Source organism: Carcharodon carcharias, chromosome 8, assembly GCF_017639515.1.
Source record: "Carcharodon carcharias isolate sCarCar2 chromosome 8, sCarCar2.pri, whole genome shotgun sequence".
Taxonomy (NCBI): domain Eukaryota; kingdom Metazoa; phylum Chordata; class Chondrichthyes; order Lamniformes; family Lamnidae; genus Carcharodon; species Carcharodon carcharias.
The window spans coordinates 121798121-121813964 of NC_054474.1; the positions used below are offsets into that span (position 1 = coordinate 121798121).

The window sequence follows — 15844 nt, forward strand, 5'->3', positions numbered from 1 at the left end:
CTCAGGGAGGATGGGAAGCTTTTCCTTCTATCCCCACTTCCTGCAAGAATGAATCAGATGTCCCAGTTTCTCCATCTCCCCCATATCCGTTATGCCGATACCATCTTCCACATCAGTGATTCCACTATGTCTTCCTTTTTCTTCAGTTGAAGATTACCACCCACCAGGGCCCTTTACTGTGTATGTTCTACTCCCTGCACTCTTGGTCTCACCCCCGTTCCTCCCTCCCAGTGCCCTGGGTTAGTTTGCAGCTTGGCGTAAGCTGGTTCAATGATTTCACAATGCTGGACTGGCACCACGCCCATTGCAAGCAATAACTCCTAATGAGAGCAGTTAATTGGCATGCTCCTGACTGTATTGGGCTGCGTGCCACCTCACTCACTCATTGTGAAAGTGTGTGTGTTAGTGACTGAGGACAGATGAGGAGAAACCTTTTTAAACAGGGTTATAATAGTGAAATGCTGTCTGAAAGGGAGTGTTAGTGGGGGAAATGTGGAGGGAGCAAGGTGGGTGGGGGTGGGGGGGAGTGCAGGCATTGAGCGGAGGGAAGGGGGAGGGGCATGGGGGATTCAAAAGAAAGATTCAAAAATCTCTTTCTAAAGGGATTTGGATAAATACTTAAAACTTTTGCACGGGTCTGGGAGTAAAAACAGCAAAGTGGGAGAAATTGAATAGCTCTTTCAAAAAGCTGGCACAGGCATGGTGGGCTGAAAGGTTTACGAGACTAATACCTGGAATGGGCAAGTTGTCTTATGAGGAAAGGTTGGACTAGATATCCACTGGAGATTAGAAGAGTGAGAGGCGACTTGGTTGAAACATGTAAAATCCTGAGTAGCTGTGACAGGGTGGATGTGGAAAGGATGTTTCCTCTTGTGGGAGAATCTAGAATCTAGGGATCACTGTTTAAAAGAAAAAAGAGGGGCTGTCCATTTAAGACAGAGCTAAGAAAAGAGATTTTCTGAAGGTCATGATTCTTTGGAACTCTTGTCCACAAAAGGAGGTGGAAGCAAAGTCTTTGAATATTTTTTAAGGCAGGGCGAGATAGATTCTTGGTTAACAAGGTGGTGAAAGATTATTGGGGGTAAGCAGGAATGTGGGGTTCAGGTTATATTCGGATCAGCCATGATCTTATTGAATGGCGGAGCAGGCTCGAGGGGCCAAGTGGCCCACTCCTGCTCCTTATTCGTATGTTTCTATGGCTTCCCTCTGTACTGAATCATTTTATAATCCTGACTGTTGTATAAGAGGGTGTATACAGCCAAATTTCTCATGGGCCTCTGAGATTGGTGCCAATTGAATGTTTTGAGGGATTTTCCGGGACACTGGGGGGATTGCCTACTCTTCTCTGAGTGATACCATGTGATCTTGATGTTTATTTATCTGAATGAACAGACTGGGTCTTGGATTTGTGAATGAAGGCTGCTCAGCCAATTGTGGGTATTTCTACCCCAGGAGTTTTACCCTTCAGCTGTAAGGACAGGTAGAAATTAACCAAAGGGATGACTGCATCCACCCTTCTGTCCAATTGTTTTTGCAGTTGTGGCAACCACATCACATCGACTCATGCCCAGTTGCAGCCCCAAAACTGACCCCACGTCTCTTTCTCTTCCCCCACACCCCCACCTCACAATAACGTGTATCCCTTTGCAGATGTGCTCCCCCATCTGTCTCTGGGTCTCCGTACCAGTTTGCCTGCCCTTGGATGTTGTTGGAGGCTGGCTGGTGGACACTGGGTCATATTCAGACTGTGGCACTGATGAAAAAAGTTCCCAACTGAAAACCAACTCCTTTACTGTAGGGAATTTACGGGTATGCTCCTTCGCTCCTGTGCCAGAGCTCCCTCTGGTGGTGGATGCCTGATCCTGCTCTCCAAAACTCCAGGCTGCCATGGTCTGGAATGATATGGCCACATGGAGATGGGATTGTAAATTGGCCGAGGGTGGGAATTAAATATCCCAGGTTGCCTAGCTTTTAGAAGAGGCAATCAAAATGGAAAATAAGGTGGGGCGACCCTGACAATTAAGAAAGGGAATAAAGACAGCAAAGAGGAAGGAACTGAGTTCAAAGTTGAGCAGTTGAATTAATTTGGGTGGTTATGAGATAGGGCAGAATGTAAATCAGGAAATTGGAGGTCCATCTAACAAATGGAATACAGTAATCATGGGGCTTTAAATCTTTGTATAGACTGGCCAAACTAAACCTGCAGTGATGTTGTGGCAGATGAGTTCATGGAATAGGTAAATATGTTAAGGATCTCACTAGGGAAAGGGCTAATTTGGATCTCATATTGTGCAATGAGAAAGAGGTAATGAAGAACCTTGTAGTAAATTAAGAGCAATTATAATGTGGTAGAATTATACAGTAAGTTTAAAAGCAATTTAGTTAGGTTCAAAATTAGAATATTAAATCTAAACAAAGTAAACGAGGTGGTATGAGGGGTGAGTTGACAAAGGTAGATTGGGAAACTACATTGAAAGTTATGATAGTAGACAGACAATGGCTAGCATTTAAAGAATTAGTACATAAATTGCAATAAATATACATCCTTGAGTATTGCAGAAAAAATACATTTTGTCAACACTTTTCATCTTGCACTTATCAGGACAATCACAAGAAAATGGCAGCACCAAGGGAAAATAGCAACTTTATATACTGTATGTGAGGAGAGTGCTGATTGGTTGGCAAGTGAACTCTGATTGCCATGGAGAATGCACCAGTTAATGGTGAATGGCAGTTAACAGCTAAGCATTGTTTGAAATTTAAACCAGGCAGCTTGATTTTGCTTGGTCAAGGCATTACCCTGAGGAATGAACCAGTGAATGGCTATCACTTATTTTGTTTAGCTGAATCAGGCGCAATGTGTGTATGGGTTCTTTCTGTCTGCAAAGAACAGGACCCTGTGTATTAATATATGTAGCTTCCAATACATGTAAATGTGCCACACTGTGGGCCCAACTGACAATCTTAAATTGGTTGTCAGCGTAATTCTTAGCACACTGAGGATTATTTAGCAAATGTTGTCCAATCGCAGAATCACATCTAATGTTAGACACTTTTGAGTTTTGCAAGCACGGGCTGGTTGGGTACAGTCTGTGCCTTGCCTGTTGTGAACAATGGTTGGGACATGCTATTTAATATGACTCTCAGTCACCATTAACTGGTGCATTCTCCATGACAATGCCCCTACCAATCAGAGTCTACTTGCCAACCAATCAGTACTTTCCTTTTATACGAAATAAAGTTGTTGCTTCCCCTGACGTTGGTATTTTTGCAATTGTCCTGATGAGTGCAAGACACAAAGCTTCAACAAAATGTATTTTTTCCACAATACTCAAGTTCTGTACTACCAAACGACTATAAATATACATTCCTTCAAGGCATTAAAATCTCACAGAGAAAGTGGTTGAACAGTGGCTAGCCAGAGGAGTGAAAGATGATATTAGATTAGAGGAAGAGGTTTATAATGTTGCCAATCAGAGTCATAACCCTGAGGATTGGGAGGATTTTAGAGTTCAGCAGAGGATGACAAAGAAATTGATGAGGAAGGAGAAAGTAGAATGAGAGTTGACTAGCAAGGCACAGATTGTGAATGCTTTTCTAAGTATGTAAAAAGGGAGAGGTTAGTGGGAGTAATTGTGGGCCCATTAGAGACAGGGACAGGTGAAATCCTAATGGAGAATAAGGAAACGGAATAGACATTAAACAAATACTTTGGGCTGGGTCTTCGCCTCACAAAATCACAGAATAATTACAGCGCAGAAGGAGACCATTCGGCCCATCATGTCTGCACCAGCTCTCCAAATGAGCATCATGACTTAGTGCCATTCTCCTGCCTTTTTCCCTGTAACCCCGCGCATTGTTTCTATTCAAATAATCATCTAATGCCCTCTTGAATGCCTCGTTTGAATCTGCCTCCACCATGCTTCCAGGCTGTGCCATCCAGACTAGAAGCACTCGCTGTGTGAAAAAGCTTTTCTCTCATCACATTTGCTTCTTTAGCAAATCACTTTAAATCTGTGTTTTCTTGTTCTTGATCCTTTTTCAAGCAGGAACAGTTTCTGACAATGTCGGGAACTGTGAACCATGCCTTTTCATTGCTTTGTGATCCCAACCCTGTCACGCCCTCCCACTCCCATCATATTTTTGTCTCTCTGAAATGTAAATGGGCAATGTTTGGATCTGCCCCCTCCCCTAGGCAAGCCCATGGCAGTGACACAGGCATGTGGGTGAAGAGGTGGGTTGGGACATCATCCCTCTTCTGTGTATGGTACATAGGCCTGCTAGCCCCCCGACCACTCACCCTCCTCACTACCCCCCAATCCCCTGCCTCCTCCACCCCCCTTCATACCCCCTCTATACCCCCATGCAGCCCCCCCCCCCCCCCTCCCCCCCCAAAGTGCTCTCCCGTATCCACTAATACAGAGCAAATGAGCCATTGGCAGGTCTGACAAGTCTTTGAAATGCTCCTGAAACTGACACAATAAGCAAAGAGCCTTTGAACCTCTCTTTTGGGAAAAAAACACGCTCATCTTACAACCTCATAAAAAGGTGATCAATCACCAGCCATTCGTCGTGTCAATAAATAAATCTTCAATCCTCTCATCACCTCATAAGCTTGTCTTAATAAACAAACAGGTATTGGAAAATCACATAAAGAGTAAATTATAACAACTTCATAAATCTGTCAATGAGTCAAAGCCAGCATTCCTCTTAGAGCTGTGTAAACAGACCCTTGCTAAGCTGAGTCTATTAGCCATTCTTGAAGCTCTGCCAGGCATTCGTATGTGGCCCCCTGTAAAAAGACTGCTTCTATTTATGTATTTGCCAGATGACCTCGCTATGCATGCTTGGCTGAGCTCTAAAAATGGCTAATGAACTCCGCTCTGTAGGCAGTATTGAAACAGCCTGAAGGGAAATGCTAAGTTTGGTTGATTGTTACTTTTATGAGGTTGGAATGTTATTCTTTTTGTGAGTTTTCACTGCCTGTTTGTTTATTTCGACAAGAGTGAGAGGTGCTAAGAGGATTATAGCTTTATTTATTGATACTATGAATGGCTGTGGTTGACACATTTTTGAAGTTGTAAACTGAGCAGTTATTTCTCACAGTCATTTTCAAAGCCTCTTTGCTTATTTAGTCAGCTTCTGGAGATTTTAAAGACTTGTCATTATATGGCTCATTAGTTCGATATATCTTGGTTCCTGGGAGGACTGTGTATGGAGGCTGCTTGGAGGCATGGAAGGAGCATGTGGGTGAAGGGGACATGGGGCTGAAGAAGGGGAATTTGCAAGACCTTTAACCTGACCTGTCAAAAGGCTCATGACTCCTCAGCAGGCTTCCCCTAAGATTCATGAACTGACTTTACCTGGTGGGGTTCCCACAGGCTTCCAAATCTCTTGTATCATGATGAAAATAGTGTGGGGTGAAATTCCAATTTCCTCTAGGTCTTTACAATAGTGTCTTCGATGTCCAAAGACATGCATGTGGGCTTGTAACCCGGCACTTTTCCCAACTAGGGGAAGATGGAGAATGGGCTTGAAATTCCGGTTCTGTGAGCCTCATTTTGCCCATTCTTGACCCAATTTTGGGCTGGTGAGGGAGGGGAAAATCCAGCCCTTTGCATCTGTCTTCACGGGAGAAGACACAAAAAAATGAAATAAGAGGAAATCGAGGGTCCAGCAAGAATGAGGTACTTAAAGAAATCAATACAAGTAAAGGAATAATGCAGGAGAAATTAACAGGATTGAAATCCCCTGAACCTGGTGACCTACAGCCTAGTTTTAAATGAGGAACTGATGAGGCGCTGGGTGCGTTGGTTTTGATCATCCAGAATTTCTTAGATACTCGAACAGTTCCCAGCATTGGGAGGTTTCAAACATAACCCTGCTATTTAAAAAAAAAGGAAGCATCTAACATCAGCAGTTGGTAAAATGCTAGAATCTATTATTAGGTGTAAGATAACAGGGCACTTCGGAAATCATATGATTAGGAAGAGTCAACATAGTCTTATGAAAGGTGTTATGACACAGTAGTTAGTAAAGGCCGAGTTGTTTAAATCCCAGAGGGAAACTTGAACAACTGTCATAACCTATATTTTCAATTGGTGTGTTTAAGATGCAGCTCTGAATTCAGGAAAAAAACTATCAAGCCTCAAGAGGTTTTGTATGTAAAACTAAATTAAACATTTATTAATTTGACAACTAATTAAACATGTCTACAACATGTCTACAAATTACTACCATAATAACTTTTAAACAAATCCCCAAATTAATCACTCCCAGGTAAATCTTCACCAAGGCAACAATAACCCATTGACTTTAAACAGACACCAAAGTACATTTGACCATACAAATTCAAAATTAGGTGCCTTGCAATTTGGTTCCTTGGCAGACAGTTGTAGGCCTACAGGCTGTCCAGATCTTAAATGTTTGAGTTATACACACAAACTCCTTGCTGTTTATACCTAGCTTCCCCTTTTAATGTAAATTTTCCATTGTATTACCATGTTCTTGAATGTTATCTCTCCTAACAATAATCCTTTCATTCCACCAGTTTTATTAGTAATATAAACACATTGCTGGCATCTCCCATCTAGGTGCAAAATTTTACCCATTCTTTTGAATGGTTTATTCAACAAATGCAGATGTACACTTCACCTTTTAACTTCCTTATGTTTATTTAATTAGCATTTCAAACCATACATCAGAGCACTCAGACTAGTTGGCTTTAATCCAATTAACTCACACACAGACACAGGCCCTACTACAATTCCAATTTAAAAATTATTTCCCATAACATTATACACATTAGTATCTCCATGACAAAGGGAAGTCATGTCTGAAAAATCTGATTTTGATCTGACAAATTTGATGATGTACCTAATACCTAAAGGGGAACCAATCGATGTGGCGTATTTGGATTTTCATAGGGTGTTCAATAAGGTGTCACACAAGAGGTTATTACACTAAATTAGGACTCATGGGATTGGCGGTAATATATATTAGCATGGATTGAGGATTGGTTAATGGATGGAAAACAGTAGGAATAAGTGAGACGTTTTTGCGTTGGTAGCCTGTAACTAGTAAGATACTGTAACGATTAGTACTTGGCTCTCAGTTGTTTACAATCTACAATTAATAATTTAGATGAGGGGGCTGTGTATCTAAGTTTTCTAATGATAGAGGTGGGAAAGTAAGCTATGAGGAAGACACACCGAGGCTACAGATGGATAGAGATAGTTAGGTAAGTGGCGAAGAACATGACAGATGAATATGATGTGGTGAAATGTGAAGTTAGCCACTTGGGTAAAAAATAAAATGCAGAATATGTTTTGAATGGTGAGGGTCTGGGAAATGTTTGCATTCTAAGGTTCAAGGGTGTCCTTGTATCTGACTCAAAGAAAGTTTACATAAAGGCGTAGCAAGCAATTAGGAAGGTAAATGGTATGTTTGCTTTTGTTACAAAGGGATTGGTGTATAAGAATACAGAAGTCTTACTATAATTGTACAGCATTGATTGGACCACTCCTGGATTGTTGTGGACAGCTTTAAGTCTCCTTACATAAGGAAAATATACTTGCCTTAGAGGGAGTGCAACAAATGTTCATCAAACTTAATTGTGGGGGCAAGGAATCAAATGTGGAAAGATGTGACATATCAAAGAGTAGAGACAAGATAAGAGAGGAAAATAGTAATATGGGAAATGAGGATCAGAGAATGGCAGGAAGGGACAGAGAGATAAAACACTTAAGAATGCACCAAGAATCAAGACTAGATGTCACAAAGATAACAAAAGACAAAATTAAAGGTTCTGTATCTGAATGCATGAAGAATTCATAACAAAGTAAACTAATAGCGCACATTGCAGTAAATAAATATGATCTGATGGCATTACAGAGACGTGGCCGCAGGATGATGAGGATTGGGTCCTGAATATTGAGGGGTATCCGACCTTCAAGAAGAATAGGAAGTTAGGTACAGGTGGAGGGGTAGCACTGTTAATCAAGAATGGCATTTGTGCAATAGTTCAAGATGACCTTGGTTCAGGAGCTCAGGATGTAGGATCAGTTTGGGTAGAGATGAGGAATAGTAAGGGAAAAAAAGTCACTAGTTCTCAAAAAAAAAGTCACTAGTGGGAGTGGTCTACAGGCCCCCCGAAACAGGAACCAAAATATAGGACAAAGCATACAAGAAGAAATATTGGGTGCTTGTGATAAAGGCACGGCAATAATCATGGGTGATTTTAATTTGCATATAAACTGAAAAAATCAGATTGGCATTAGTAGCCTGGATGAGGAGTTCATAGAATGCTTTTGAAATAGTTTATTAGAGCAGCACATTCTGGAACCAACCAGAGAGTGGATTATATTAGACTTGGTATTGTGTAATGTGACAGGATTAATTAATGACCTCAGTCAAGGCACCCCTAGGTAACAGTGACCACAAAATGGTTGAATTTTACATCCAGTTTGAAAGGGAGCAGAGTGGGTCTGAGACTAGTATTTTAAACTTAAATAAAGGCAACTGTGTGGGCATGAAAGCTGAGCTAGCTGAATGAACTGGGAAACTAGGCTGGGGGATAGATCAATAGAGAAGCAGTGGCTGACATTTAAGGGGATTTTTCAGAATACCCAGAATAAGTATATTCCTACCATAAAGAAAAATTCTAAAGGGAGGATCCAACATCTGTAGTTAGCTAAAGAAGTTAAGGAAAGCATCAAACTTAAGGAAAAAAGCATATAACTGGGTGAAGATGAGTAGCAGGTCTGATGAGTGGTCAGAATATAAAGAATGGCAGAGAATGAATAAAAGATTAATCAGGAGAAAGAAATTAGTGTATGATAGGAAGCTAGCTAGAAATGTAAAAATGGATAGTAAGAGTTTCTACAGTATTTAAAAAGGAAAAGAGTAGGTAAAGTGAGTATTGGCCCTCTAGAGAGTGAGGATGAGGAGTTAATAGTAGATAATAAGGAAATGGCAGATGAAACAAATATTTTTCTACTATCTTCACTATAGAGGATACATAGCTGTAAATCAGGAGGTGGAAGGATAGATGATCTTCATGAAACCATAATCATGAGGTAAGCAGGACTGAGAAAACTGATGGAGCTGTAGGCTGACAAGTCTCCAGGTCCAGATGGACTTCACTGAAGGATCTTAAAAGAGGTGGCTAATGAGGTAGGAGATGCGTTGATGGAAAGGTTCCATCAGACTGGAAAGTAGCAAATATAACCCCTCTATTCAAGATGGGAGGGAGGCAGAAAACTGGAAACTTTAGGCCAGTTAGCTTAATGTCTGTCATGGGGAAGGTGTTAGAGTCATTCATTAAAGAGGTTATAACTGGGCACATAGAAAAGCACAAAGTAATCAGGAACAGTTAGCATGGTTTTGTGAAAGGGAAATCATGTTTAACTAATTTATTAGAGTTCTTTGAAGGATTAACATGTGCTGCAAATAAAGGGGAACCTGTAGATGTGCTGCACTTGGATTTCCAGAAGGCATTTGATGAGATGGCACATCAAAGGTTATTGTGGAAAATAAAAACTCATGATGTTGGGCTAACATATTAGTATGGATAGAGCATTGGTTGGCTGGCAGAAAACAGAGTATGCATAAATGGGTCATTGTCTGATTGGCAGGATATGACTAGTGGAGTCTTGTAGGGGTTTGTGCTGGGGCCTCAAATTTTACAATTTACATCAATGAATTGGATGAGGGGAGCAAATGCATGGTAGCTAAATTTGCAGATGACAAAAAGATAGGTAGGAAGGTATGTTGTGAAGAAGACATGAGTTTTCAGATGGATATAGACAGGTTGAGCGAATGAGTGAAAATCTGGCAGATGGAGAATAATGTGGGAAAATGTGAAGATGTTCACTTTGGTAGGAAGAATAAAAAAAGCAAAGCATTACTTAAATAGAGAACAACTGCAGAATTCCGAGGTGCGGAGGGACCTAAATGTTCTAATGCATGAGTTACAAAAAGTTAGTATGCAGGTACAGCATATAATCAAGCAAGCTTATGCAATACTATCCTTTATTATGAGATGAACTGAGTATAAAAGTAAGGATGTTATGCTTCAGTTATACAGGGATTGATGAGACTGCATCTCGAATGCTACTGAAGTTTTGGGCTCCTTATTTAAGGAAGGATATAAATGCTTTGGGGGCAGTTCAGAGGAGGTTTATCAGATTGATACCTGGAATGAGTGGGTTATCTTATGAGGAAAGGTTGGACAGGCTGGGCTTGTTTCCACTGGAGTTTAGAAGAGTGGGGGGTGAGTTGATTGAAGTGTACAAGATCCTGAAGGGTATTGACAAGGTGGAACATGGAAAGGATGTTTTCTCTTGTGGGTGAGTCCAGAGCTAGGAGGCACTGTTTTAAAATTAGGAGTTGCTCTTTTAGGACAGAGATGAGGAGGAATTTTTTCTGAGGGTTGTACAACTTTGGAACTCTGACTCAGAAGATGGTGGAAGCAGAATCATTGAATATTTTTAAGACAGAAGTAGATATTCTTGTTAGGCAAGGCAATCAAAGGTTACTGGGGGTAGATGCAGAACTCTAAACACAAACAGGTCAGCCATGATCTTATTGAATGACAAAGCAGGCTTGAGGGGCCGAATGGCCTACTCCTATTTTGTATGTTCGTATGTGAACTGGTTCCTTGGATGAAGGGATAGTCCTATGAGGAGAGATGGAGTAAATTAGGCCTATATTCCCTGAAGTTTAAAATAATGTGAGGTGATCAAATTGAAACATAAAATTCTGAAAAGAGTCTTGACGGTAAATTCTGAGAAAATATTTCCGCTGGTAGGGAACCTTGAACTCGGGCACAGTCTCAGGATAAGTGTTGATCATATAAGACAGATGAGGAGAAATTTCTCCACTCAAAGGATTATGAATCTTTGGAATTCTCTACTTGAGGGACCTGTAGCTGCTCAGTTGTTGAAGGCATTCAAAACAGAGGCTGATTTTTTTTGCTACTAAGGCATTTAGGGATAAGAGGGCAGAGTAGGAAGGTGCAGTTGTGGTAAAAGATCAGCCATAATCTTGTTGAATGTTGGAGAAGGCTCGAAGGATCAAATGGTTGACTCCACCTCCTATTTCTTATGTTCCATTGTACTGGTCTCTGGACTGATAACCAATAGACAGCAGTGCAATAGCACAGCATCTGAATCCAGCTCTCAGGGTTTGTAGATTGGAATGAAGCATCATTATGGTGTTAAGTTGTACAGTAGCCTGCAGGAGGATATCTATGGACTGTTCAGGTGGGCAGAGCAATAGCAAATGGAATTCAACCCAGAAAAGTGAGAGGTAACATACTTGGGGAGGGCTAACAAGGCAAGGGGTTACACTATGAATGGTAGGACCCTGGAAAGTACTGAAGATCAAAGGGACCTTGGTGTGGATATCCACAGATCCCTGAAGGTAGCAGGGCAGGCAGTTAAGGTGGTTAAGAAGGCATATGGGATAGTTGCCTTTATTAGCCAAGGCATAGAATACAAGAGCAGGGAGGTTATGCTGGAACTGTATAAAATGCTGTTTAGGCCACAGTTGGATGACTGCATGCAGTTCCAGTCATCACATTATAGGAAGGATGTGATCACACTGGAGAGAGTGCAGAGGAAATTTACCAGGATGATTCCTGGGCTGGAGGGTCTGAGCTATGAGGAAAGATTGGATAGGCTGGGATTGTTTTCCTTGGAGCAGTGAGGGTTGAGAGGAGACCTGAGAGGTGTATAAGATTATGAGGGCCATAGATAGGGTGGATAGGAAGGCACTTTTTCCATTAGTAGAGGGATCAATGACCAGGGGGCATAGGTTTAAGGTAATGGTGGAAGGCTAAGAGGGGAGTTGAGAATTTTTTTCACCCAGAGGTTGGTGAACTGCCTGAAAGGGTGACTGAGTCAAAAACACTCATAACATTTAAGAAGTATTTAGATATTCACTTGCGTTGCCATAGCCTCGAGGGCTAAGGGCCAAGCACTGGAAAATGGGATTAGTGTAGTCAGATCTTCGTTGACCGGCATGGACACGATAGGCTGAATGGCCTCCTTCTGTGCTGTAAGCATCTTTGAGTCTATGTTTGGGGTGACAGTGGTGTAGTATTAATGTCACTGAACTAGTAAACCAGAGGCTAATGCTTTGGGGACAGGGGTTCAAATCTCACCACAGCAACTGATGGAATTTAAATTCAATTAATAGATCTGGAATTGAAAGTTATTCTCTGCAATGGTGTCCATGAAACCACCAATGATTGTCATAAAAACCCATCTGGTTCACTAATGCCCTTTAGGGAAGGAAATATAACATCCTTACCTGGCCTGGCCTACATGTGACCCCAGACCCACAGCAATGCATTTGACTCTTAACTGCCCCCTGAAATGTCCTAGCAAGCCTCTCAGTTCAAGGACAATTGGGATGGGTAACAAATATTGGCCTAGCCAGTGATGCCCGCATCCTATGAAAGAATTAATATAAAAAGATGTTGGCCCACTTTGAATTTCTGTTGCCATAGTTGTTGCTCCGACACTGGGATGGTTGATGGCTGACTCCCAGTGACTGTGATGCAGAAACTCTGAGCTTTGGATCAGATGCCTCTCTCTCTTCCCACCGAGACTCTAGGAAGGCACTGAGACTAGCCTTTTCTCCTGCTTGGTGATCTGATCACCTGGAACCTGCTCCTGGGATAGTTTGCAGCTTGGTGGGAGCTGTGTGGAGCTGATTCAATGATTACACAATGCTGGACTGGCACCATGCCCATCACAAGTAATAGTTCCTAATGAGAGCAGTTAATTGGTATCCTCCTGACTGTATTGAGCTGTGTGCCACCTCACTCACTCATGGTGAAGGTGTGACTTAGTGATTGAGAAGAAATATTTTTACACAATTTGTATAATTGTTGTGAACTGGAATGTACTGCCTGAAGGGGCAGTAAAAGCAGATTCAATAATAAATTTCAAAAGGAAGTGGGTTAAATATTTAAAAGGAAACTTTGGAAAGCTATGAGGAAAGAACAGGATAGTGGAACTAATTGGATAGCTCTTTCAAAGAGCCAGCATGGTTCAACTGACACAGCAAATCAATAGCTCTGTATCTAGCCCCGCGCTGCACCTGTCCTGGGAGTATTTGATGGGGCCAGTGTAGAGGGAGCTTTACTCTGTATCTAACCCTGTGCTGCACCTGTCCTGGGAGTGTTTGGGAACAGTGTAGAGGGAGCTTTACTCTGTATCTAACCCCATGCTGTACCTGCCCTGGGAGTGTTTGATGGGGACAGTGAAGACGGAGCTTTACTCTGTATCTAACCTCATGCTGTACCTGCCCTGGGAGTGTTTGATGGGGACAGTGGAGAGGGAGCTTTACTCTGTATCTAACCTCATGCTGTACCTGTCCTGGGAGTGTTTGATGGGACAGTGTAGAGGGAGCTTTACTCTATATCTAACCCTGTGCTGTACCTGCCCTGGGAGTATTTGATGGGGACAGTGTAGAGGAAGCTTTACTCTGTATCCAACCCTGTGCTGTACCTGTCCTGTGAGTGTTTGATGGGAACAGTGTAGAGGGAGCTTTACTCTGTATCTAACCTCGTGCTGTACCTGCCCTGGGAGTGTATGGGCTGAATGGCCTCGTTCTATGCTGTAAGATTTGATGTGAACAGCAATGCTGAGTCTCATCAGGTGGAGAGGAACAATAACATTCCGGATTCTATAAAATATGAACAAATGCTCTTGTCAGTTACTTATGCCCATTGATTAACTGTACCTGTCCTGGGAGTGTTTGATGGGGCGAGGGGTGTTTGGTAGTGGGGAGGAGAGAAATGTTTGGCAGGGGTGTGGGTGTTTGGCAGATGATGTTTGACAGGAGGAAGGGTTATTTGTAGGGGAGGAGGGGATACCATGCTAGGTCCCTGGTCTGGCCAGAGGAAATGGTAAGGGATAATTGTTCCAAAAGCCCTGCTGTAATCTCGAGTTAGTGAGATCGTTGATTCCAGTTTGACCAGGATTGGGTTCAACTATGATGGCCCCTAATGTCAAATAGCCTGTCAACATTAGATGCTGGCTCATTCATGAGAGCGATAGGGAAACTCTCTATGCTGTCCACATCAAACACTCCCAGGTCAGGTACAGAATGGGGTTAGATATAGAGCTATTGATTTGCTGTGTCAATTGGACCCCATGTTTATAACTAGATTAATTGGTGGGACTGGTTAGTAATGAGATCTCTGGATGTCGCTATGAAAATGTAAGTATGACCACATGCACTGTTTCTGTGTCTATTCAATGTGTAGCTCCCTCATATCCAGTATTGTTTGGTGATGCTGCTTTTATACTGGGTGTGGCCTGACTGGTAATTGGAAGGATTGAGGGTGCGGTGGTACTCCCACCCTCAAGGCAGGTTAGGGAGCAGGGGGCATGGGGGAGAGGAGATGGAAACGAGAGAAGCTTTGTGAATACTTTGCCTTCCACCTGGGACGTCGGATTGCTTTCTGGTGTTTGCTGATGATTGTGTTTGACCCTTTCTGGGTTTCAGCCAGTGCTTTTTCTGCCTGTCTTTGGCTGCTTGTGTTAATGTGTCTCGCTGTCCTTTTTGCAGGTGAGCAGGTCGCAGTGTATCGTGGCCAGGATGGCCAGGCCTATGTGGTTGATGCCTACTGCCCTCACCTGGGTGCTAACCTGGCTGTGGGGGGCCGAGTGATAGGCAACTGTATCGAATGCCCATTCCATGGCTGGCAGTTCCGTGGTGAGGACGGCAAATGCATAAAGATTCCGTATGCAGAGAAAGGTATGGACAGTGGTGACAGAGTGGGCTGTTCCTGTCAAGTGGTGTGGGCTGGGAGGGGATGGTGAGGGTGAGCTGGTGAACATGGGATGTAGTTTGGGATGGACTTTCTAATCGGGTGTAAAATATATTTGAGAAAATCAGAAGAATAGGGCCGTATCTCAGAAACATGGGCAAATGGAACCTAGAAGCAGGAAACAGAATTTCGGCTGGGGGGAAGGGAGAAATTGCAGGATATAAAGATGGGATGTGACGCTTAGGCTTTGTGGCATGGGAGAGCTGGGGAGGGGGATAACATTTGTGAGAGGTTGTGTGTGTAATGGAGCTCAGGATGGGACAGTATTTAGGAGGGAGGGGGCAGTAGATTTAAAGATGGGGTGGAAATGGCCCTGACCTGCTTGTCCCCTCTTCTCTCATCCAGTGCCAGACTTTGCTAAGGTTAAAACATGGCCCTCGTGTGAGCTGAACTGCACAGTGTTTGTGTGGTTTCACTGTGATGGCATTGATCCGAGCTGGGGTATTCCGGAACAGGAGGAGATCCAGTCCAGAGAGTGGGTATATCGTGGGAGGACTGAGCATTACATCAACTGTCACATCCAGGTAGGAGCAACAGCGAGGGATAGTGTGTTTGTTTGGAGCCAGGGACAAGTGGCGAAAGAGATTAGAGTTTGCACAGTAATAATATCACAGGCTGCAAAGACCTGAGAATCAGCAGCACAAATGGTATTGTTTCTAGAAAGTTCTTTTGCTTATGGTTACCTAACAACACAGGACTTAGTTCAAATCCAGCTGGAGTAGTTGTTGGGAATAGCATAAAACAGTTTGTTTCAGCAACACTGAGTTCCTTTTTGATTACCTCTTCTCATTGTAACACACACCATTCATTCTTTCTACAAGAACATGTCGAACTATCTTCTGGATTTTTATAGTTCAGCTTGCTTCAGTTTTTTTATAGTTGTAGAGGATTACAGCACAGAAGGAGGCCATTCAGCCCATCATATATTTACCAGCTGCTTGCTAGAGCAGTTCAAAACAGCTGCCTTGCTGTTTGCCCACAGTCCTGTGTTCAAAT

The 15844-nt window shown here is 42.6% G+C and overlaps 1 protein-coding gene across 1 annotated transcript in view; it reads left to right on the forward strand.

Annotated features, from left to right (window-relative positions):
* The window catches only part of zgc:92275 (cholesterol 7-desaturase nvd), a 79061-nt gene that overhangs the window by 47048 nt on the left and 16169 nt on the right, over window positions 1-15844 (forward strand). Inside the window, exons 2-3 of the mRNA XM_041194438.1 lie at window positions 14587-14775; window positions 15194-15372. Coding sequence (XP_041050372.1) covers window positions 14587-14775; window positions 15194-15372 — 368 coding nt within the window. The remainder of the gene's footprint in view (window positions 1-14586; window positions 14776-15193; window positions 15373-15844) is intronic.